A 27444-nucleotide genomic window follows, 5' to 3' on the forward strand; every position below is an offset into this window, starting at 1 on the left:
TTGTGAGCCACAACCTGTAAGTATTTTTATTTGATAAAATTGATTAATTACAGGCACAGTTTCTAGCGTTAATGATATGTTGTAGCGAGGATGTAAACAAGCATGTAAACCACAGGAAATACTGTTTGGCACCGCTAACAAATCAGTCAAACCACTGTAAACACACACAATCTTCAGCAGTACTACAGTGTCTCTCTAAGCGGACGCTTTCAGTATCTCTCTATGCGTCCACAAACTTGCAAAAGATATGTGAACATTTCATATTACTTACACAAGCTTATTCCGAATATATGTAAAAGACACTTGTCAGATTTTAGTTTAGATGGCATGCGTTTTTTCATGTGTGCTCTTCATTTTCTGTCTGATTCAGCTACTGTTTACACAGCGCAAAAGTGTGTGCTTGTAGGGGCATTACGTGATTTTCTACAAATGAAGCATGATCACACATTGCTTTGCATCTTATAAACACAACCAAACCTTAAAATTACACTCTGGACCACCCCTTTAATCTCCTTAATTCATTTTTATCATGGAGCCAAGTGCTTTACCATTTTTATTAATCTCTAGTCTTATTTCTGAGACCCATATCTCAATAATCTTCTTCATAAACCTCAACAATGTTAATTAACATTAAGAAAGCATGCATTTTCTGTTTCACTGAAGTTTTTGTTTTCTATGTTTGCCATGATACAATTACTATGATTTGCCCATGTTTTATATTGATAAGAAATGTACTGAACCTTTCAGTCTTACAAATCCACAACAACATACTTCAGTTCCTCCTGATAGTGAGAAACCAATGTGCTGATTCAGGGAACAGGTATCTCTTCTTCAATAAATACCTTACACCATTAAGTTAAATTACCTTAAGAACATGATTGGAAAAATTACAAGGAAAGCTTGGCATAATTAGATTATAAAGACCAACTCGCACTTCTTCAATTTGAAAATACTCTACATAAAGCAGATCTCCAATCTTAGGCAGCCCATTCTGTGCACCATTCATTTAAAGCATGTCCTGAAAAAAATCCACCATCTCTATTGAATAGCTTCATCTAGGTTGTCAGTGGCCACACAGAGCCCGAAATAGAAAAGTGTTTGTCACCAAGCTTCTGCAATCTTCTAAGAGTTGCAAATGAAAATGTTCCCAGCTTTAACAGAAGGTCTCCTGAAAGCTGGAAAAGGTGGTCATGCTTAAGGTTCTCCATAATCACCTTTACACAGCACACAAATTGGAGGCATATGGAATCTACAAGAGCTCCAAACACTCAGACTTGGCATGCCAGACACTAATGCAAGAAAGAAACGTGATGATGGAGAAAGCCGTAGGGAGCAGGCGAGATGGCGTTGATCGAAACAGAGAGCAGCACAATAGCTGCGGCTGTTAATGAAACATATAACTGCAGCCGACTGAGCAATGAATGCTATTGATTGGGTTGTAGAATATATATAAAATGCCAATTGAGCCAGGGAAAGGTTCACTGCCTTTATAATGGGTTGCTGGACCATATACAGAACATATAAGATTTATATCTACAACACACTGTAAAAAAGCTGAATCAAGTAAAATTTTTAGTCATGTCAACTTACATCATTCAAAATGACTAAAAATATTAAGTTAAACTTTGTCAAAGAATTTTGTTGAAACCTGATTAAAGCAACATCATAATATTTGTTGTCTTGACTTTTTGTCATTACATTTTTTTTTACACTGCATGTAGACGAATTACCTAAAACCTCTTGTGTATAAAACTAATGTGATGTATTTGCATGAATAGATATGTACATTTGTGAGCTGAAACTTGAAAATAATTTATTAGTATTTCTTTATGTGCTGGAAAACCTTCATATTCAATTATTTGGTAAGGTTCTGCAAATATATTTGTTTATATTTAATATTGTTTAGTTTTACCCTGTTTAGTTTGTAATCTTTCATGCTGTAGAATTGATAAACCTGTAGTAGGGCTGCACGATTAATTGAAAAAAGATTGTGATCTCGATTCAACCCTACAGACAATCTTAATACAGCTTTTCGATTCAGCCAATTACACATTCAAGTTCAGGAGAGAAGCATACCGTCAGATGCACAAGTCTTCACATTGTTTTATGTGGCTCAGCAACGTGGACATCTCCAAATGGTTTTAAAAATGTCACATACTGTATTTATAAGGTATAATTCACCCGGAAATGTAATTTCTTTCTTAATTTAATAATGTATTTACGGCCTGAAATCACACTTGAGCATTCACATCACAGGACGCGCATACACTATACGTTCAAAAAGAGATGTTTGCTGTTTGTTCAAACAACTTATTTAAAATGATCTGAATTAACGCAATTCTTGAGCTTTTGTAAGACAACTTAATTGTTTTTATTTTGTTTAATTCACTTTAATTTGTAAAAACTAATAAAGTAACTTAATTCCTTCTTGTTGTCCCAACACAAATTGATTAAGTTAACCTAACACTTTGAACAACTTTATGGTTAGCAACTTAGACACAGGAACAGAACTCCATAGGTCCCAACTTAACAAGTGGATTGAGCTGCTCTATTTTTTCAGTTCAACCTTTATTTTTGATGACGCTCTTTACATTGTAGATTGTGTCAAAGCAACTGAACTGTTGACGTTCAGTTTAGTTCAGTTCAGCGTTATGTTCACTCACTGGCCACTTTATAGATTGTTGATGACTCTACCATCTGAATGTTGCAGCAAAAAAAATCGAGACTCATCAGGCCAGGCAAAGTTTTTCCAATTTTCTATTATCAATTTTAGTGAGCCTGTGTGAATTGTAGCCTCAGTTTCCTGTTCTTAGCTGACAGGAGTGACACCCGGTGAGGTCTTCTGCTGCTCTAGTCCATCTGCCTCAAGGTTGGATATGTTGTGCTTTTAGAGATGCTCTTCTGCATACCTCGCTTGTAACGAGTGGTCATTTGAGTTACTGTTGCCTTTCTATCAGCTCAAACCAGTCCGGTCATTCTCCTCTGACTTCTGGCATCAACAAGGCATTTGCGGCCACAGAATTGCCGCTCACTGCATATTTTCACTAACCATTGCTAACCATTCTCTGTAAAACCTAGAGATGGCTGTGCGTGAATATCCCAGTAGATCAGCAGTTTCTGAAATACTTAGACCAGCCCATCTGGCACCAACCATGCCACATTCAAAGTAAACTCTCTTCCCCATTCTGATGCTCAATTTGAACAGCAGCAGATCGTCCATGTCTAAATGCATTAAGTTGCAGCCATGTGATTGGCTGATAAAAAAAATTTGCATTAACGAACAGTAAGACAGGTTTACCTAATAAAGTGGCCGGTGAGTGTATGTACTGATAATGTGTTCTACATCATTGCTTCTTTAACTCTGACCACTGATTTGAGCAATCAAAGTATGTACTGTAGTATGAGAAGCATAGTTATTCGGTGCATGATTATTTTAATTACAGTAACTTCTTACTTTGCAATTAATTACACCCAAAAACTATCCTTGACACATGGCTACTAATTTATATTAGCCTGTATATGTTTTGCCTGTAACTTTGACAAGTTTTATGAATCACAAAGGACCACAGATTCAGATAAACATCTTTAATGTTCTACTAAAGACAAAAACCACATCTCAGACCATCTGTGAGTGTACAAATTGACAGTGATTTTTCATTTTTGTGTGAACCGTGCCTTTAGGCTGCAACAGTTTGTAAAATTCATTTATAACATCTTAATCTAGCCCATCAATTAGACAAGTCACATCATTTACATTTAATGGCCCATCTGGCTTTAATTAGTGTTCAATGGCTATATTGCGAGGTGCCCGTAGGATTCTCATCTATAGTACACAGAGGAGCACGCTGAGGTGGCACTAATGCTTTTACACAAGAATCACAACACTATAAAGCAGACTCAAACAGAGCTCTGAAGGTAATCATCGTCACGTCCCTCAACGCTCCACAGGAATTTGTAACTGATTTACTAAGAGACAAAACAGAAATAAAATGTCCCAGATTTCAGCATACGCTATGAAAAAACAAGACTTTTGAGTTTAGAGTAAACCACCAAATATTTGTTTATTTTCTGAATCCAGAGCTTTAGTTTAGTTTTTCTTGATCAGTTTAGCATTAGCTAAGCCACAATGTACTATAAATGAACCATGCTAATTTGCTAAGTGCTCTTCTGTGCAAATGCCCCAAGCTTGACCACTTGCGTACCAAGGTTATCAGCGAAAATCCATTGCATTCAGCGCTAAGAACACGTCGATAAATGCTTCATCCCTTATTAAAGGATTTGCAACTAATTCCTACAAACACAAGATTATCTGAATGAAATGAGTAATTGAGAACTGTGCATTTCATTTGAAGACTAAAAAGCTAACTTAAAAAAGTATCAAATTAAATCATTTTGTATAAACAAAGGTCCAATATATACTAAGCAAAAAATGTGTGGTTGCATTCACCCAAATGTTGGGTTGGGTTAAAAAAGGTTTAAATTTATTTGATCAAATTAACCCAATGGCTGGATTTGTCCATACTTTTTGTAATTTGAATATAGCCAAAATCTAAAATGTCATGGATGTATTTTGTATTTATGGAGTAATCTAGTATTTTGTTGAGGGTCAAATTGTTATTTTTCATCAGATTGTTGGAACCAAATGACTTTAGAAAGAAGACAGCATAATTATGTAATTGTATAATATGATAAAATTATAAAATTATGGAATTATGTAATCTTAAAGTAACAGTCCACTTTTTTGGAATAAGCTTTTTTAAAACCACTCTAGAGTTAAATAGTTGAATTTTACCCTATTTGAATCCATTCAGCCGATCTCTGGGTCTAGCGGGAGCACTTTTAGCTTAGCTTAGCATAGGTCATTGAATCGAATTAGACCATTAGCATCTTACTCAATTTATGGAGTAAGATGCTAATGGTATGGTATATTTATGGAGTAATCTAGTATTTTGTTGAGGGTCAAATTGTTATTTTTCATCAGATTGTTGGAACCAAATGACTTTAGAAAGAAGACAGCATAATTATGTAATTGTATAATATGATAAAATTATAAAATTATGGAATTATGTAATCTTAAAGTAACAGTCCACTTTTTTGGAATAAGCTTTTTTAAAACCACTCTAGAGTTAAATAGTTGAATTTTACCCTATTTGAATCCATTCAGCCGATCTCTGGGTCTAGCGGGAGCACTTTTAGCTTAGCTTAGCATAGGTCATTGAATCGAATTAGACCATTAGCATCTTACTCAAAAGCAATCAAGACATTAAGATATCTTCAATTCTTCTCGATTTACATGTATGCAATTTTAAAGCACTTTTACCCATTTTCTAACTTGTCACCTGTTACCTTTAACAAAATAAAGCAACAAAGATTGCTAAAGTCAAAAGAATTATAACAGACTGGTGTAAAAAATAACATTTTGATGTTGCCAAAATTCTAAAGTAATTTTGATCCCCCTTAAATCTGGTCCAATTCTTAGATTAAAGTTATCATTTTACCCCTCTCTAAAATAATGCTTTACTTAGTAAATACACATCTATAAAATGTCATATTTTGCCTTTCAGTGCAATTTGTTTTTTTTTAGCAAAAAAATATTAAGATGAACGACCGCAGACAAAGAATATATGCACCATGTTATCATTATGATCAGTGAGGACTATACAGATAAATAAAAATAAGACGCCAGTTTATAAGAGTATAAAAAAAATCTCCCTTCTATTTTATTTTGACTTGTATCATCAGTGATGTGCGCTGATGTGCCGCTGTATAAACTGCTGTGACTCATCTCTTCTAAGCCTGAAGATTGATACGCTCATTTGCATAAATGCTAGAGCAATTTGTTAATCTACTTAACTTAGCATGATAATTATGAATCATTAAACATGTTTATTTATAACCCCCTTACCTGTTCTACAGGCAATACGCCTCCCAAATCATGCTCAAGTCAATCAGGTGGCACAGATAGAGTAGAGCTATTTACACGGGCTACCTTCTTGCATTTGAAAAAGTTGGACGGAGAGCAACAAAGTTGTGTACGATTCTTTAATTTGAAGCAGCGTCTTAAAAATGCCATTTCCAGTCTGAGGCAACAGTGTATGTGATGTGATGCAACAGCCAAACACGTCTGACCAAGACACATACTGTTTCTGTGTTACACAGACAAACAAACATGAAAGCATGGGTAAAGTTGATTGTGAAAACCGATGGCATGATCTAGAGACTAGTTACTGGCCACAATAAAATATATGGAAATGAAATAACGGATATTTTGACATTCAAGAAAATTGCATTATTGGAATTTACAATCTTTATTATATTATATTATATTATATTATATTATATTATATTATATTATATTATATTATATTATATTATATTATATTATATTATATTATATTATATTATTAATTTCTCAATTAATTTTCCCTATTATTGATTATGCTGATATTATTTATATTATTACCTCTGATAATAATTTAAAACCCTAAATACTGCCTTCAACTCTCTATGTAGGTTAGTTTTAAGATGTTCATATAGAACCCATGATTGCATATTATAAATCGTCCGAAATCGCCTACTACTCAGTAGGTACTGCATTTGAATTTAAACGTACTACTCAGTCGTTAGAAAATCCGTTCTATACGATATGAATGACAGTAGTATGACATCCGCCGTTTTGTCATGATCATGTGACCTACCCGCGTCTGTTGCGTTACTTCACTCCCATTCATGAATTCATGAATTTTATACTCGGCTTGCATACTGTTTTTAGCATGCTATATATTATGGAAGTATGCGGTTTCAGATGAAGCCTTGGTTTGCTTCAAGTTCCGTAAACAATATCATTAGTATTTGTTTCTATTTAAATGTGTTTATTGTTATTAAATGTGTTAAATGTGCTAACCCTTCTTATTCAAAGCAGTTTTTTGTTTGATTTACCTCTACAGATTCTCTTTGTCATATGCAACAGAAATACTTTTTGTTCCAAGAATTACAACAGAAAGTGGCCATTGGTCCTTTCAATACAAATCTCTTTTTGACTGGAACAATCTTCCTTCTTCTCTTAAATCAATTAAGACATTTAGTCTTTTCAACATTTTGTAAATGTTTTTAATATTGGTTCCAATTTGAATGTTTATTATTTATTTGTATAGCAAATTGATTGTACTTTTGGTTACATCTTTTTGTTTGCTTACCCTTTAAACTGTGGGAAGTGTTTCAGGTAAAGTGTGCAGCTTGTTTGTTTAGCTGTATGTTTGTTATGATGTGTTGTAATCCGTTTGATTTATGTACTTCTTAGAGACCTCTTGAAAAGAAGAGGCTATACCATTTAATAAATTTAAATTAAAAATTCTAAATGATATTATATCACAGTACATTATTATTTATTTTATGATGTTATTTCTAGTTTTTATTTTCATTTAAGTATTATTTATTAAAATAAGACAATAATTAACTGACTTGTTGAAATGAAGTGTTTCAGTTTTGCTATAATAATAATAATAACTGGTAACTAATATTGGTTACTAATATTCTTCAAAATATTCTTTAGTGTGTTGGAGAAGAAAGAAATGCATATACTATGTAGTATATACATATCAGGTTTAAAGGAACTTCAGGGAAAGTAAATCTTCACAGAATGTTTAAATTTGGTACAACTAATTACTAATAATTAACATATACCAAGTAATTCATTGAGTCGCCATTTCTTATTAACTCTAAGTGATTGACAGCCCAAGTAAATCAACTGATTGGATTAAATGTAATAAAGCGTGAAAACTCATAGCGGCCTCATTCAAGTTCATCAACTAAAATTAAAAGTAAAAAAAAGACAAAGATAAGAACCGGTGTCCACTAAACAACAGCTAAATCCTGAATCCACTGCTTTTCATTAAAATCATTTGTAGAGCAGCAGAAAAATGAATGACAGGTCAACTTCAGCCCACGGACTGCCAGTTGCTGCTATAATGCCCACAGCAGAAACCAATGTTTACATTTAATTAGTTTTGACTGACATGTAGCCCATATCTTTTTTACCACAGCTAGCAATATTTGTGTGCAAAAAAATCTACTATCTGAAAGACTCTCTCTCAGGGGTTTATCAGTGTCTCCATCTTTCTCTTTCATCGACTCCCTCCGGCATGTCAAATAATTGACCTGCTGGACTCTCAAGCCTTTCCATTTTCTTTAAAGAACTTCCTTCCCTAATATCTTATTGATCCTTGTAATAATGCATTGAGTGTAAAGGCTGATTTATACTTCTGCGTCAAACGCCGGCGTATGCTACGGCGCTGAAGCATAGCCCTTCGCCGTGGCCGTCGGCGTCGCTGACGTGCACCTCTCAAAAAATGTAACTATACGTCGCAACGACGCTCAGCACAAGCTCTGTGATTGGTCGGCTTGGTAGCGCTGACGAGTCTGGGTGGGACCGAGAGACGCGTGAATGGTGCGAGCCTGATGGAGCGATTGTTTACAAGTGTGGAGTTCCGTGAAGGAGCTTCGAATGGAAAGTTTTGTTTTGTGTTTACCTCATAGTTAAAGTTGTTGCACGTCCGCCGGTTCCTGCCTCAAAATGAGCGAGTTTGAGCCACTTGTACATCCCCGAAGTGTTCAGGAAAAGCAAAAAAGCAGCGAAGAAATTCGACACAGAGGAACATTTACACCTCATTGCCAACTAGCGTTTCGGAAGTGTTAATGCAGACCGACAGAGGCAGCGCGCAGAAGTATAAATGCACAGCTACACACGTTGCACAGCTACACACGTTGCATGCGCCGTGGGTTACGCCGGTCACTTGACGCAGAAGTATAAATCAGGCTTTAGTGTGTGGTGCGTTCGACCACAGCATTAATGTACATCTGAATTTTGCATACAGAAAATAAAGTTGATTTTTGAGGGCTAATTAAAGTCCAATGAAGTGTCTTGAAATACATATATTTATAGGGGGAAATTGGGTGGTAGAAATTTAGTAGCCCATCCCACTTTAAAAAAGGAGAGTTTGTTTTGTTTAAATCACAGCTCTGCAAGTACTATTGCCAGTGCTATTAAAATAGAATATATAATAAAGTATTATATAGTGTCTCTTGTTTGTGTCACTGCAGTGTGTCAGATGTGAAAAAGGCTATATTATTTTATTTAAATTATTATAGAATAATGTTAATATTTTATTATAGAATATATTGCAGTTATGGGACAGCACGAAGGTGCAGCGGGTAGCCTCACAGCAAGAAGGTCCTTAGTTCGAGCCTCGGCTGAGTCAGTTGGCATTTCTGTGTGGAGTTTGCATGTGTTCCCCGTGGGTTTCCTCCGAGTGATCCAGTTTCTCCCACAAGTCCAAAGACATGCAGTATAGGTGAATTGGGTAAGCTAAATTGTCAGCAGTGTATGCGTGTGAATGAGTGTGTATGGATGTTTCCCAGTGATGGGTTGCAGCTGGAAGGGCATCCGCTGCTTAAAAAATATGCTGGAAAAGTTGGCGGTTCATTTTTCTGTGGCGACCCCAGATTAATTAAGGGACTAAGCCAAAAAGAGAATGAATGAATGAGTATTGCAGTTATTATAATAGAGAATAATTTTTTGTATTACAATCAAGGTACTTTGCTGCCACACCAACTATATTATAAACAGTCCTTAGCTATATAACTTGGTAAAAGTGATGCATAATATTGTGCCTGCTACAGCCATGGTACGGCAACAAAGCTCCTTGATTGTTATGCTTGAATGAGAGCATAGTTCCTAACCATATTAGCCCATAAAATAGCAACATGATGTAATGATGTAAATACAGAAGAGTCAGGATAAGCAGATTAGCTAAACCTCCTTTTTTTTTTTTTGAGTGAGATGCTAATGGTCTAATCCAATTCAATGATTTATGCTAAGCTAAGATAAACGTGCTTCTGCCAGACCCAGAGATAGGTTGAATGAAGTCAAAGATGATAAAACTCAACAGTTTAACTCTAAAGGAGTTGTAAAATTAGCATATATTAAAAAAAAATTTCTTCACTTTGTCAATTGTTGAAATTTGAAATTGGCTTGCATGGTTTGAGACTTGTGGAGCTGAGCATCGATAGATTTGCTCTTCAGAGTTTGGACTTTAACCAGTGAAAATTAAACCACACTAAACTGAACTAAAATGAACTTCAACTCTGAAAACTGGACTGACAGTTTCAATTTACTAGAACGTCTATGTTAAGACTGTAATCTAGACTTTAAAAGTGCTATAGAAATAAAGATGAATTTAATTGAGTTGTATTGAATTTATGTTTTCAAGTGTATGTTTCAGTCCCCAAAACACCATTATCAATTGAACAAACAATCAACGATTTTGGCTTTAAAAAAAGGTGTTTCATGTAAATGGCGCCTAAGAACTCTTTGTTCTGTTTCAGTTTTCCGCTCTTGTACTTCATCTTAAAGGCTCTGGTGTAGCGAGAAAAACAGAGTAAAACAGAACTGATCATTGCACCCGGATGAGAGTATAGTTCATACCCATATTAGCCTAGAAAATTAAAAACTTTTCATTTTATGTAGGTTTTAATACATGATTTAACTACAGAAGCATCAAGTTAATATGAACTTTTTTGAGCAAGATGCTAATGGTCTAAACCGATTAAATGATTTATGCAAAGCTAAGCTAAAAATGCTTCTGAGACTCAGAGATTGTCTGAATGGACTCAAAAATTGTCAAACTCGACTGTTTAACTCTAGGAGAGTTGTAAAACTAGCATATTTTCAAAAAAAAAAAAAAAGTGTAGTGCTCCTTTAAAATCGTTTTTCAAATGTGTTTCTTTGGGATATTTGGATACATTCATTTAGATTTATGCTTTCAAATGTATATTTCAGTGCCCTAAACACAGTTATCAAATAAACAGAAAATCCACATGGATAAAAAGTTTTACTGTTTTTGGCTTTAAAAAAACAGTGTGTCACATAAACAGTGCCTAACAACTCTCTGTTCTGTTTTAGTTTTCTGCCTTGTGTCCTTTATCTAGAAGGCTCTGGTGAGGTGAGTAAAGCAGAGTAATGAAACTGAGTAAAAGAGAAAGACTCTGCTGTTTACCTTCCTCTTGGCCCTGAGCTGGCCCTGATAGTTGTCTGAGGAGTCACCAGGAATCTCTCCTCCCCAAAGGGTCAATCCGACAATAGTGTAGTTGATACCCATGACCACCAGCGGCAGAACATACACCAGCATCGCCACAATGATATGATACCTGTATTGAGAGAGAGACTAACATCAATCCACTGTCCAGTTAGACAAAAAGGGGATCCTGAAGCCTGCATCACTCACACACTGGTATGGCCCTTTGTTTTATGAATGTTGCTTGTCAGACTCTATTTATTTAAAAGGAGATCTTGCAAAGAGTTCAGTGCAGCCCAAACTGTCTGAAACTGTCAGATCACTGAGGCTGCATTTACAACTGTGGCTCAAATCCCACAGGGTGATTACAGTACTATTCAGTTTCAATATTTCAGTCTTCAATCGAGAATCTTACAGTCCTGCAGTGAACATTAAGAAGTAATGCAGCCTAAACTTGACAGATTTTCAAATGCATACGCAGAAGGAAGTGCTTGTCAATGTCAAAAAACAAATGCTGCAGCTACTACTGCTATTACTACTACTACTACTACTAGTAGTAGTAATACTAACAACAATCATAATAATAACAATAAGAAGAATAACAACAACAGCAACAACAACAACAACAAAGTTCTAATAATAAAATACTTGTTGCTAATAATAATTTAATAATAGTATTACTACCTACAAATAATAATAATAATAATAATAATAATAAAATAATAATAATAAATTCTAGCAGTACCTCATAATAATAACAATAATAACAATAAAAATTATTATTATTATAACTATTATTATTATTATTATAAATAAAATAAAATAACAATAGAATTGTTAATAATAATAATAATAATAATAATAATAATAATAATAATAATAATAATAATGATGATGATGATAAAGATAGGTTTAAATATAATAATTTGATATATATAAACACTATATATATCAGAAAAAACAAATTATTATTTATAAACACTAAAAAATCATATTTTAATAACAATAATAATAATAACAATAATAATAATAATAATAATAATTATTATTATTATTATCATTATTATTATTATTATTATTATTATTATTATTATTATTATTTAAAGATCAAAATATATTTAGGCTCAAATTGATTCACAAATAAACTAGCGGAAAAGGAAAAAAAATTGCTTGCATATTTAAATAGCACTCACATGAAAGGGTCTTCTGAAGGTCTCGGCCAGGCAACATAGCAGAGAGTTCGTTTGGGCAGTTTTTTGATGGTTGAAAAGAAACACAGCGGGAAGGCCAAAACCACAGCGAGCACCCAGATACACACAATGATCACTTTGGTGGCCGTCGCCGAGAGTCGTGGTTTCAGAGGATGGATGATGGCCATGTACCTGTACAACACACACACACACACACACACACACACACACACACAGTCTGTTCAAATACAGCTCCATAAAAACATCACCGGATAAAACATCAAAGTCAGAGTGCAGTCGGGCAGTTTTCAATTTGCAGGTTGTGTAATGATCTAATAGCTGATTGATAATGGGTCACATCATAGAAGACATTCTTATCTTGTGCCACGGCAGGTGTGAGAAAAAAATATGTCTGTATAATTCAACCTGACAAAAGCCAATGCAATACTGTATAACAACAGAACTGGCAATACAAGCAAATTGCATGATTTTTAATTCTTTTTTTTAAGGCTACAATCAATGTTTAAATTTGAGGAGACCAATCACTTTTCACACAATGATGCTACATTCATGGGTAGGCAAGGATAAAAATGTCTGAATATAATGTAAAAACATAAGGCTCTGACTTCAGCTTTGTGGATTTATGCTACCTAAAAACATACCTGTATGAAAAAACTACACAGGCTGAATAAAATTGCTAATTCTCTTTCTACCAATAGGTGGTGCTTATGAAACAGCAGGGATAATGGCATTTTCTTGATTGCTTCTGAAATTAAAGCAGCTGTTCTGGAATTTATATGCATCATACAGATATAATCAAAAGAGAAAACACTATCTAAATGTTCTTATAGTTTCAGTTCACACAAAAGTTATATAGTAGAACAATCACTGCTAGCACTTAAGATAACTAGTAGATCAGGTTAGTAACCTACCTGATCTATCTAATTTCCTTTGTATTCCAGGCAGCCTAGAAGAGCTTGACTAAAACTATTAATTCTGTCCTTTCTAGCACTTTAGACAGTTTCTTCATTTCATTAGGGCAGATTAGGGAAAATAGAATGTAGATGGAAGAAATCAAAACTAGAGGTTTTTTGTCTGGCCTGAAAAGAAAATATACTTAACTATAGAAAAGCTTTAAAGTCAGCCCGATCTGCTTATTTTTCAACATTAATAGAAGAAAAAAAACACAATCCTAGGGTTATTCTGTTTAACACAGTGGCCAATTTAACTACAAATAAAGCATCAACATCAGCATTTCGCAACACAGCAATAATGACTCTATGAATTTAGCAAGATTGGTGATATGAGTTCAGTATTTAGGATTTTTTTTCACAGGATTTTACGCATCAGAAAACAGTGACCCACTCTGTCTGTCACAGGACTCGAATCTCGTTTCGGTCAGTGAGTTTTTCCAATTACAACCAAATAATCCACACACAAGATCAAATCAACAGATAAACAACCTTTCTGAATCAAGCCCCGTGTGGCCTAGAAATTTAGAAGTCAAAGTCATAAATATCCTGCAAATTTTCCTACTTTTTAAGTGAAGTTTATTTAAAAACTAATTTTGAGAGGAGAACGTGATTATTATTAGAAACGGCAGGTCCCGCATTAACTAATGCATGATTAACTAATTTGGGGGTTCTCGAGAACTACCTGAGCTCAAACTCCCTTCACAAGGATCCTATGAGCTCTGGGCTCTCTCCTAGCATATGCCAAACTTGCTGCATAATCAACTGCTAAGTGTGAACTTTTGTAACAGTAAAATGCCAAGTGATCACCTTAACATGAAGTAAAGAGAGTATTGTCAATTATGGTCACTCATATTTAAAATTTGTTTTTGCTTTTAACCCATTCAGACACACATATTCAAGTAAGAAGTGAGAGCACATTTACTGCAAAAGTATGACTGTATGAATGCAGTGGGCAGCTATTGCTTCTAGTGCCTGGGGAGCAATTAAGGGTTCGGTGCCTTGCTCAAGGGCACCTTAGCTGGGTATTGAAGTTCATTCACTACCCCATTATCAATTCCTGCCAGGACCATGAGGCGAACCAGCAACCTTTTGATTACAAGTCTAAATCCCCAACCATTAGGCCGCAACTGGCTCTAAAACATGAGCAATAATAATGACCCAAACACAAAAGTTTTTATTTGCTGTTGAAAACATAATGGAATTGGAAAAGTATGACATGAATGAAGGTCAACTTTAGCAACGTCTGCTAAAGTCTCATCTTTTATGTGGCTTCTCAGTCATTCTCGTTTCACACAAATATTTCAAAAGTGCACTGTACCTAAAAGAAACAAGTTATGTAAAGTTAATATTTAATTGTCTTAAGAATTATGAACTTAAACTGACTGAGAAGCAAATTTCCAGTTCCCCACTTGCTTTGTGTCAGACTTTATAATGCAATTTACTGTTAGTTCTGAAATTAAGTCTTATTTCAGTCCAATCAAACGTACTGAGACATGCATATGTTATGTATTGTCGGAAACATGGCTACAGTTCAGAAATGAAGTGTGGTTCCCAACCCAGGCTCATTTTGAAAGCATAGTCCTATGGATGTTTCTGGAAATCATGAAATACGTCCCGGGAGGTACGTATTTTTGCCGTTTTTGTTTTCACCAATTTAAGATAGGCCACTGTGTGCGCTTTTTTATATCTTAAATGTCTCTCGCGAGTGACGTTTGCACCCGCGCTTTTCTCGTGTAAACCGACCAGAGGTCGCTGTCAACCCACCTTCTGTCTGACTGACTAAATTATTGACTAGGCGACGGGCAAATCGACTGACCCACCCTCCTCCTTCCCTAAATCCAACCAATTTAACCGATTGACCCACCCACTCACTTGCTTCCCTAAACCCAACCAATGGTTCACAAATGCCGTCCAGAAAAAGAAAAGCCCTCTGCTGATTTTTACCAAGGTTTCGGATTTTACCAAATTCTTAAACTGTTATTCACTTGTTCATTTTATTTTTTCTATTCTGTTTTTGACTAACCTGATTTCTGAAACCGCATGTCAACTCCTCTCTGTGTCTTAAGTTAGGGTAGTTGGGCGAGTTATTGATGGTTTATTCTGTAGACTATCTGAAAACATAGCTTAAAGGGGCTAACAGTTTTCACCTTTAAATTGATTAAAAAAAATTAAAAACTGCTTTTATTCTAGCCGAAATAAATCAAATAGGGCTTTCTTCAGAAGAAAAAATATTACCAGACATACTGTGAAAATGTCCTTGCTCTGTTAAACATCATTTAAGAAATATTTTAAAAAAGAAAAATCATTTTTTAAAAAAAATCAAAGGGGGGCTAATAATTCTGACTTCAACTGTATGTCTTGCTCCACATGTCATAAACATACTGCCATAAAAAATAATTAATTAAAATTTTTTAAAAAGTTAAGTTCTACTGACTTAACAAACAAGTTTTGATGCAACAAGTTTCCACAGATGTTTTACAATAATATGATCTTATGAGGTTTAACACTTCTGGCTGGTCAGTCGAACCCTAACAATTTTTTTTTTTTACTTTAAATCCAAGCTTTTATATGGTCAAACTAACCAATCACATGCCATTAATCATGTCTGAAAAATGACCGACGTGTGTCCTCTGTGGTTTGTTAACATACCCCCAATCATTCAAGAGTGATAATAGGCTGTTTGCTTGGTTAACGACTCACTCTTGTAAGCTGTGAATGGATTATTAGACAGTCAATTATACTCTTGGGCAGAGAAGGTTATTTCGGGATATGGACAGCGGATGTTAAAGCACTTATGTAGGCTTTTTGGAGAAACAACAGAAGGTTTTATTGTGAATTATTGATTAGAGTCATGAATATAAATATCAGTGTGTGCCTAATAAACATTCACAAATGCAGATTAATTAATGTGCTGCAATTAAATACAGCTAATTATGTCATGCTGTGATGAGTTTCCACAATCATGTGAGTTGGAACGTGTCGTGAATATTGTACAACTGGGTCTCCTGCTGTTTTTTTTCAAATTTATTTGGTTAAAGCATGAATTAAATTATTGATCAAGAGACATACAGGTGATATGTTGAATAAATTACTATTTAACAAAATAAAAAAAAACATAGATAAAATCATTATTAAAGATAAACATACACTGTAAAAACATTTCATTATTTTAAGGGTTTTTCAGCAGCTGGGGTGGCTGAAAAAAAAACATTAAAAAAAACGGCCGTTAAATTACAGAAATTTATTGTAAAATAACAGAACTAAATTACATAAATTTCCTTATATAAAAATTTTCGTTAAATTTCTGCAATTTAACGTGTTATTTTACAATAAATTTCACCCCAGCAGCCGAAAAAAAAAGTAAAATAACAGATTTTTTCTACAGTGTAGATAAAAAAATTGTAAAAAAAAATGGTAACAAGGTTCCTATTATAATTAAAAATGGTAACAGTTTCAGTTACTTGCGTATTAGCGACACAAGGGAGAGTGTTATGTTGCCACTTGGTTCATGCAGCTGCTTTTGTCCCAGAGCCAACCAAAGTCACGAACCGCAGTTAAAGTTTACACATTTGACTACATTACAAATTCTGTGGATGGATAAGTATTGTTAACTTCAATGAAAACATATGGAGGAACACTTTCATATGTCGAGATGTACATAATATGTGTGTGTGCTGGCGCTCAATGGTGCTCTTCTTCAAGTGAACGCGCATCACGCAGCTGAAGCAGAGCTTGAAGGTAAACAAACTGCGGTTTATCTTAAGCTTTTTGTTTTTTTACACAGTTGGCATTAAAAAAGTAACATAAAAACTTTTTTCTGATTAACAAGTAGCGGCTAAATTGATATTTTCAAAGCCTTATGAACAGCGCAGGTGTGAATGCGTCTGAATGTTCTGGTTGGTGCTTTCATGAACACGTTCTTTCCGGCAATTTTCACATAGTTCATAAAGCGCAGCATTCTGGCAAATTACCAGTAATTTTACAACTTCTCTTTATGGAATATTGCCAGAACAAATTTACTAGTATATTTAAAAATGGCTTGTTCACACATGATCCCTGGAAAGGTTTGTATGTGTGAAAAGGGCCAATGTCATTAAGGGGCATGTCTTTCCCCCTCTGATGACATGTGCAAAGTAAGAAAGTCATATCAAAGTGTTTCTGCAGACTGTTTTTATCAAGTATGATTATAAAAAATTACATGAATACATTTTAACCAATAGATGCTGGTTATATTCACATATTGTTGCCACACAACTGTGTGTTAACCTCTTATAAAATAGTTTTTTGCATAATAAGTCCCCTTAAAAGCATTTATTAATCTCATAGTTGCAAAGCAGTGGCGCAGTAGGTAGTGCTGTCACCTCACAGCAAGAAGGTTACTGGGTCGCTGATTCGAACCTCGGCTCAGTTGGCGTTTCTGTGTGGAGTTTGCATGTTCTCCCTGCGTTCGTGTGGGTTTCCTCCGGGTGCTCCGGTTTCCCTCACAGTCTAAAGACATGCGGTACAGGTGAATTGGGTAGGCTAAATTGTCCGTAGTGTATGAGTGTGCGTATATGTGTGTGTGTGGATGTTTCCCAGAGATGGGTTGCGGCTGGAAGGTCCTTCGCTGCGTAAAAACGTGCTGGATAAGTTGGCAGTTCATTCCGCTGTGGCGCCCCAGATTAATAAAGGGACTAAGCCGACAAGAAAATGAATGAATGAATAATCTTATAGTTAGGATTAATTTCAACATTAGCAAACACAATTTTTGTTGTTACTGATTAGCAACATAATGAACAGCGTAATGTCTATTAATTACTGACATTAACAATGACTAATAAATACTATGACAAATGGGTTGCTTATTGAGTAATTTCACTTTAAAGTTAGCAATTATAATTGTTTGTTAATTGATTGAAAAAATATAATAGTAATTATGTTTATCAATAAATACGAAACGTTTGGTTTTAAACTAGCAAGCCATTGCTGAACATCTGATCGTAAGTATTAAATCATTTTATTTATAAAAAGCATTTACCTCAGCAAATCTGGCCAAAGGTCTAAACAAATTCAGAAGACATCACAAAACAAAACGTGGATGAGATCAGTTAAGTTGCTTGAGAGTAAAGATATGGTGTTAACATAATTTAAAAGTTGTAATTGAATGAACAAGGGGGATGTCTAGCTGCAGTGGGTCTCAAGATGTAACATGACTGGTTTTCTTTGCCCTGGTAAACAGCATTCTACCTTGCGACAACATTTTGTACCATTTGCAAACACGCAATGGATGACTGAAGAAGAGCCAAATACAAGGAGTCGCAATAATACAAAAAGCAATAAACACATGGATGACCTTCTCAGAGTCATGAAAACAGAAAAAAGATTTTTAATTGATTTTCAAAACTGTTCCTGCAAACTGAATTCATTTTCTTAGCAAAAATCAAGCAAAATTCAGAGACAAGAATGACAACAAAATTCCTGATTTGTGAAGAGACTGAGGAGAAACAGTCTATACAGCATCTGAAGTTAAACAAGTGCAAGTAAACAAAATATATCTTTTGTTTGCAATAAAAACAGATCAATAATTGTTTTTGTTCTGTATTTAACAAAATATATTAATTAATAAATGCATTAATTCATTCGTTCATTGAATCTAAATAACTTAATGATTTTATATTATTTAAAAAATATTTCTCACTTATATTTAAGTTAACCAAGATTCAATTTGATGAGACAAAATATTAAGGAAATAAAAAAAATAAATAAATAAATAAAATAAATAAATAAATAAATAATAATAACAATAATAATAATAATAATAATAATAATAACAATTAAACTAAATTAAATTAAATTAATAATAAATAAATAAATAAAAAAAATAAAATAAAATGTACACATTTTTTGTTTTATTTTGTAAACTATTGATGGCATTTGTCCAGAATTTTAAAATCAAATTAAAATCTTGTCATTTGAACAAAAGATGCCATGTTTTCAGTAATTAATTTTTAATCACAACAAACGAACACATCAGATATTTTGACCCACTTTCAAATTCTGAAAAACATGAATGTAAAAATGTTCCAATTTTATTTTTTTGCAAACCCATGCCCAATAAAGCTTTTAAACCAAGAAAATCCAGTCACAAGTTTAGCATTTTTTCCCAGTTTCAAACCTTATTCTGACCTTCAGCTATTATAGCATAAGTCAGCTAAATAAAACCACATTCAAGTGCAATGCCTTGCAAGACAAAACGTCTGAACTGAGTCTGAACTTAATGGCCTCCAGCATTTGTCAAAAAAATGTTACACATAATACCTCCATTAAACTTTCATAAACCAACAAATGCACCAAAATGGGAATTTTGTCAGCCGTTCCTTCTCTCTGACAGTAAAATCAAACATTTAATGCGCTGAAAATAGTTTACCGGGCAGCACAAATCTCACACTTTCCTCCAAAACGTGACTGTGCAAAACACACACTGACCCACTGCAAATTCCTACAGACATCACGATCGCTCTCTACATAAGAGTAGCGACTGCCTACCAGCAAAACAACAGTAGCTGCAAATGTGGCCAGTGAAATATGTAGCCTGGAGCCATGAGCGCTATGTGACATTTTGAGCACAGGAAATAACTGTGAAGAACACTCGGACTGAATCTGGTTTTCTCTTGTCTGATATAATTCCCCTCCTGCCGTAACTACATTTGGGTTGCTAATGTACACTGCTCACAAAAAAACAACACCATCTTTCCAAATAATATAAGGTTATTTCACACATTTTGTGGTTGTTTTTTTATTCCCTGGGGTCCAGTGATAGCACAAAAAATGTTTTGGGATGAAAATGTAACAGTTATGACTAGATTTTTTACTTCATCATGAAATGTGACAATGAGTGACAAAACTTCAATCTGCATGGGTACATTTGTAGAAATCTATTTATTTTTTATATAATTTTTCTCATTTAATAGATGCATCTTGGTCAAGAATTGTCTTATCCTAACAAACCATACATCAATGGAAAGTTTATTTATTCTGCTCGTATTTACACATTTACATTTAGTCATTTAACTGACACTTTTGTCCAATGCGACTTACACTTGAGGAAGCATTCAGCAATTTAACAAAAAGACGCAATCCCCACAAGAAGTGCTAATTATAGTTTCTGGCTGTGTTCTACTCCCAGTTATCCCCCTAAGCCCTATTCATTTAGAGCGTTTCAACATTTAAATTTAGAATGATTTAAAGAAAAAAGTATTAAAGTCATCTCTAGGTATAATTTACTTTCAAAGTAAGTTCACTTTTCTGAATGAATTAACTGTATTTAACTTGTAATGCAAAGCAATTCAGCTCATCAATGGCCAACTTGTTTATCAGCAGATTAATCTCATACATATGAAAAACAAGGGACAAATTCATATTAATAAGCATTATATCTGAAGGACCTGACATTTAGCTAAAAGTCAGCTTTGACAGAAACAAAAGCTTCAGGCCACCAGCTTCAGGTATCAGTCTTAATATGATCAAAAGTTATGCTGTTTCTGTTATTTTCCCTATAGTGCAAAGTGACAACTCAAATTCTGACATGATTTCCACTGACAGGACGCATAAAAAAGTCATATGTTTTGACATTAGAGTGATGTCTGTTAAAAACAGCACAACTATCCAGTTGTGGGAGTAGAAGCTCAATAATAAAATGAAAGACCTGTTGCCGGTGCCAAGACTGTTACGTTGATTGTACTATATACATTTGCTAAAGCCATCTGTTCACAATAAAGGGGTAGTTCACCCTTAAATTAAGATTTACTCACTATTTGCTCTCCCTCCAAACCTTTATGAGTTTATTCCATTTTTTTAAACACAAACAAAAATATCTTGAAGAAACTTGGAAATCGTTTGACATCATTGACATCCATAAAAAAATAAATTATACTGTGGAAATCAATATTTACCAGATTTTACAATTTTTCTAATTATCAACTTTTGTGTTCAAAAGAAAATAGAAACTCAAACTGATTTGTGATAACGAAAGAAAACATTTTAAAAAGCATATGTTTAATAGCAGGATGTCAACTGTATGACGACTGAAATCACCAAACAGCCTTAAACAATCACTAAATGGAATGAATGAAGAATGGAAAGAATGGCCAAATGAAAGAAGGACTGAACAAGAAACGGAAAGAAGGATTGAACTAATTAAGAATAAACAAAGGACCTAATGAAGGAAGGAACAAAATATTAATGAACAAACAAATGAATGAAGGGACTCAAGGGAGGAACAAATGAATGAAAGAAAGATTCAGGGAATGATTGAACAAACAAAGAAGGAATGACCGAATGAAGGAATGTACGAACAAAGGGCCTAATGAAGGAAGGAACCAAATATAAATGAACAAACAAATGAATGAATGAACGAATGAAGGGAGGAACAAACGAATTAAGGATTTAAGGAAGGACTGAACAAACAAGGAAGGAAGGACCCAATAAATGAATGAACAAAGGACCTAATGAAGAAAGGAACAAAATATAAATGAACAAACAAATGAATTAAGAGAGGAACAAATGAATGAAGGATTCAAGGAAGGACTGAACAAACAAGGAAGGAAGGACCTAATGAATTAATGAACAAAGGACCTAATGAAGTAAGGAACAAAATATGAATGAACGAACTAATGAATGAGCAAATGAATGAAGAGAGGAACAAATGAATGAAGGACAGATTCAAGGAAGAACTAAACAAACTAAGGAAGGAACGAACGGACGAATGAATAAACAAAGAACCTAATGAAGGAAGGAACAAAAATATGAACAAATGAATGAGTGAACGAATGACGAGAGGAACAAATGAATGAAGGAGAGATTCAAGGAAGGAATGAACAAACTAAGAAAGGAAGGAATGATCAAATGAACGAATGAATGAATGAATGAATGAATGAATGAATGAATGAATGAATGAATGAATGAATAAACTAACAAAGAACCTAATAAAGGAAGGAACAAAAATATAAACAAACGAACAAATGAATGAGCGAACGAATAAAGGGAGGAGGAACAAATGAATGAAGGAAGGATTCAAGGAAGGACTGAACAAACAAGGAAGGACGGACCGAATGAATGAATGAACAAAGGACCTAATGAAGGAAGGGACAAAATATAAATGAACAAACGAATGAATAAGCGAACAAATGAAGAGAGGAACAAATGAATGAATTAAGGATTAAAGGAAGGACTGAACAAAGGAAGAAAGGAACGAACGAATGAACATATGAATGAACAAAGAACCTAATGAAGGAAGAAACAAAAATATGAACAAACGAACAAATGAATGAGTGAACGAATGGGAGGAATGAAGGAAGGAATGAACAAATGAATGAATAAAGGAAGGACAGAACAAACAAACAAACAATGAAAGGAATGTTGGAAGGAACGAACAAATATAGGAGTCAATCAATAAATGCACTACAGAATGTTACATTAATACATTCATTAAATCGTTTTCTTTTAGTCTAGTCCCTTTATTAAGCTGGGGTCACCACAGTAGAATGAACCACCAATTTATTTAGCATATGTTTTACACTTCCAGCTGCAACCCATCACTTGGAAACATCCATACACACACACACACTACGGACAATTTAGCTTACTTATACCACCTATAATTCACCTATACCACATGTTTTTGGACTTGTGGTAGAAACCGAAGCAACCCCACACGAACATGGGGTGAGCATGCAAACTCCACACAGAAATGCCAACTGACCCAGCCGGGGCTCGAACCAGCGACCTTCTTGCAGTAAGGCAATTGTGCTACCCACTGGGCCACCGTGCTGCCCTACGTTTACACATCCCTACACAAACTGCATGTAAACGCATCCACTTTTCACAGCATGATACCCACCACTCACTACTCTTGAGTAGTTTTAAAATGGCTACTTTTAACTCATACTATGAGTAATATTTACAACAGATACTTTTACTCTACTTGCACCACATTTTTGGGCAAGTCATGGTACTTTTACTTGAGTATGATTTTTCAGAATTGTTTTCACCACTACTTGTCCGAATAACAAATACTTTGATTTGTTGTGATTGAATATCAGGGTTTTTCCGCTCAATCTTGATTTCTAATTCTTTCTAAAGTTAAAACATTGATATAATAAACACAAACATGTCTGAAAACATGAAAACTAAAGAGGTTTCATAATTTTCAAGCATGTGTGAGTTTCAAGAGTGTGGATACAAATAATTTATAGTTTCATATTTCTTTGTTCATATAATTTGCTGTCCTTCAAGGGACTGCAGGTCTTTTCATCAATAAAGCTGCTAAGAACACTTGTACCTTCATCATGTTTGTAATGCTCATAGTTCATGGTGTATGCTGCTTCAGTAAGAAATGAATGGGCATTAATAAACTCTAATCATTACACAACTCCATACAGCGTTCAATACGGAGAGCTTAAACGCACTTCAAGTAAAGAAAACGCAAATAAAAGAACAATCCGAGAAAGCATCATCGATTCTCACAACACACTACAAAAAATGCTTTTCTTACTTAGATTTTTTGTCTTGTTTCTAGTCCAAATAATTAAAAGTTCTTAAATCAAGAAGCATTTTCAATGGGGTAAGCAAAATAATCTTATCACAAATCGAAAATTTATTATTTATTAAAATATTATATATATTAAAATTATTTTGCTAACCCAATTGGCAGATTATTTTGCTTGATTTGAGGAAAAACTCACTTCATTTTGGCATATTATTTCTTAAAACAAGACCATTTGTTTTGCTTCTCTAGAAAATGCTTCTTGATTTAAGAATTTGTAGATATTTAGACTAGAAACAAGATACAAATGTAGGTAAGAAAAGCATTTTTTGCAGTGCAAATACCGAAATGCACCGCAAATAGCTCAGACCACATTGAAAATGTGTGAACTCATCTGCTTCCTGTTTAGAGTCAGTGAAGTTTTTGGAGATAAAAACGAATCTTTTATCTCAGATATCAGAAAATACTGCTTTAATACCACTTTTTGTGCAACCTATTTGCAGCATGCTTCTGTATTTGCATGGTTTGTCAAAGTTTTGTCTATTTGTTAGTGTTTTCTTTACAACTAAATAAAAATAAGTAAAATAACACGTCATGATTTTGTAAATACATTTTAAAGGAGCTATTGACATGATCTTGACATTGACCCAGATTTAGGTTAAAACCCAAGCAATCCAAACATTCAAATAAACCCCCCAAAAATCATTTGTTATGTGTAATAACAATGGATTGGCACAAGGAGAAAAGCACTGAACTATTGAAATGTATTTATTGAGAGATTTCAGCTGCTGTCTGGGCTTTCCATGCCTTTTTACACCTCCCGATCTTCATGTGTTCAAAACTTTTCCCTGTGCCATTTCATTAAATTATACATAACTTATACAAATCTGTTTTGTTTTCTTTGCATGTATGGATTACTTTGGTTATTACTGATATCTAGTTAAAAAGTCAATAGCACCTTTAGAAATATGCAACACAGGCTCATTGTGAATATGTACCCCTGTCTACATTTCTGGAGAGTGTGAATTATGTAGCCCGAGATACATCTGGCTGCATTTCTAACGCAATCTCACGGCAATTCTTAACTTTTTGATTTAGTGGCTAAATTATATGAATTCGTATGATCTAATTCTTACAATTTAGTATGATTTGCTCATCCCCCAATGATGCTTGGTGTTAGGGGTGGGGTTGGGTGCCACGCCTCCTTTTTAAAATCGTACATTTTTGCACGACTGAACAAGAATTCGTATGAATTAACCACTAAACCATCAAAATGTAAAATATTTACGTTTTATCAGGAGATCAGGCTGGCATTTCATTTAAGACTAATGCTACAAGGCAATATAACGCCGCCGATGGCTTGGTTTGCCCAATGGCTTAACACATTCACTGACAGACTTGGGACGCAGACCAGAGTTGACCACGGCGATGGGGTTCAAGTCCGAAACAAAGAACGGTTCCGTATAAAACAAAAGCAAAAATAAATAAATAAGCAACAGGTTAAAATTTGAAGAAATGATGCGACCATGACGGCTTTTCTTTTTCTAGACTACTTTTAAAAACACTATCAGTTGGTTTTATGGAAGCAGGTGGGTGGGTGGTATCAACCGGTCAGTCATTCAATCGACAGCAAGCTGGCCAAGTTGGCTGGAGTTTATATTGCGCCCTCTGGTGGATTTATGCGCGCAAAACTTGAGATCATCAAAAAGTGTACAGAGCAGCCTCTAATGGATTTGCAACAAAAACTGCAAGCAGACGTACCTACAGTCATGTATTTCGTCATCTACATTTCCTCAGAAATATGAGATATGTATCCATAATGAGCCTGACTTGGAAATATGTTTTCTGATAAAAATGATTACTTGTTCATTACTTACCAACTTAATGCATGTGTTTCCTTAACTTGCAGCAAGGTTGGGCTCCTCAGCCACCATAATAGAACTCATTCATTTTTCACAAAGTGCAGAACTCGCATAAGCATCATGCATGACATCCAAAACAATTTAACTAAGCCGAAACACAAATATATTGACATTTGCACACTGCGCCAAGCTAATCGTCCATATCTGGGAAGGTTAATGATGAAGTTTAAAAGTCCATTCGATATGCATTATTTTCGCATTATTTAGTTATGAGATTATTGTCTGCGATGTCTAATCAGGGGAGAAATAAAGACATATCAGCAGGGTGCAGAGAGGAGAGGGATAATTAAATGACACAGCATGGCTTATGTGGTGAGAGGCTGGAAATTGGATTTTTCGCCCCACAAATAAATAAATAAATAAATGAAAACATATACCTATGCAGATTATGCTAAACAAGACTTACTCAAAAGTTCTAAAGCATCGCTTGTAGCAAAATGACATGACTCCGACATCACTGAGACTCATATTCAGTATTCAGCTTCTGTCCTGCAGATCCACTGCACTCCTTTCCATTAGTTTAGATTGTTCCTTTAAACATCTCGAGTTCAAACAAGGGCATCTGACTAGAGGCAAGGACGAATTCAAATCAATGAGCGCTAGCCATAAAAGTGCTAGTACGTAGAGCTACATAAAAGTTGTTTGTCTCTTTCAGTTGAGTGTGTATTCTGTTCAGGAAGGGAAGAATTCATTCACAGTTGAACTGGTGTGCATCCAACGCATTATCTAATACTTTGGAGTCAAATTAATCTTATGGTGCACAGTAAAAGGTTTTGAACCATGAAGAATAATCAATGCAATACACAATATTTAATCGGGTTAATCACTAGGTCAGCTTGATAATGCGAAATTGTATGTTTAATGCAAACAATTGTGTCCACCATTTCCTAAACATGCCTACTGTGTTTTGCTGTGACCTAAAGGGCATATGTTCCTACTAAAGGAAACATTTTTGGCTTTTTTTAAAGAATCCAGATGTAAAGTGCTCAGCAAATATATGTACACCCCTCAAAAATCTATCTTTTAGATTCATATTTTATATACAGTAGATTCCACATTTTTTTATTACCTGTAATTTTAAGCGACATCTGTCTTTGTGAGAATGATATAAAAATGTTATGAAGTCAATGTTTTGATTTCAAAGATATAAACATATCATACATGCACAAATATGCTAAATATATTACAATATATTGCGAAAATGAAATAAGCCTGAATTATTTAGAAATTTGGCATGCATAGATTGAGCTGTGTAGTATTCACCTTTAAATTTCCCTTTTAGATTTTGTATTGGAAATGGGATATTTTGCACCAATCTGTTGCATCTGAGTGTAAAAGGTCATATGTTGTAACACAAATGTTATCTGATATAAAATGAAAATGGATAATCTTATGGTGACTTCACCATAAACGTTTACAATAAGATTGAACCTTTTTTTTGTTTTCGTGCATATGAGACTGTGTGTAAATCACGTCACAACAAATGTGACATGCTGAGATATATTCTCATATCAGTATGGTCACACTTAACTCAACAGTTACACCACATGACAGAAATTTAAGTAGAGGTCTGTAAACATCATCTAAAGCTATGGGATGCTGTAATAATGGATTGTCAAAGGAACAGCATAAATGTATATCTTTTTAACAAATGCCCATTCTCATGACATCATGGACAGTTAAAATACAAATATCAAATTAAATATTAATATGACCGGATCACTGTGTCATGAAGAGTGAGAACCAAGCAACATCTCCTGGTTC

General features: G+C 34.4%; 1 protein-coding gene across 3 annotated transcripts in view; it reads right to left on the bottom strand.

Annotated features, from left to right (window-relative positions):
• tacr3a (tachykinin receptor 3a) overlaps window positions 1-27444 on the bottom strand; it is a 97372-nt gene that overhangs the window by 36747 nt on the left and 33181 nt on the right. For all 3 annotated transcript variants that reach the window (XM_087235702.1, XM_087235703.1, NM_001256638.1), the window contains 2 exon segments: window positions 12266-12454; window positions 11055-11205 (listed from right to left, as the gene is read on the bottom strand). In XM_087235702.1, the coding sequence (XP_087091828.1) occupies window positions 11055-11205; window positions 12266-12454 (340 nt within the window).

Source organism: Danio rerio, chromosome 1 (genome assembly GCF_052040795.2).
Source record: "Danio rerio strain M-AB ecotype USA chromosome 1, GRCz13ab, whole genome shotgun sequence".
Classification (NCBI taxonomy): domain Eukaryota; kingdom Metazoa; phylum Chordata; class Actinopteri; order Cypriniformes; family Danionidae; genus Danio; species Danio rerio.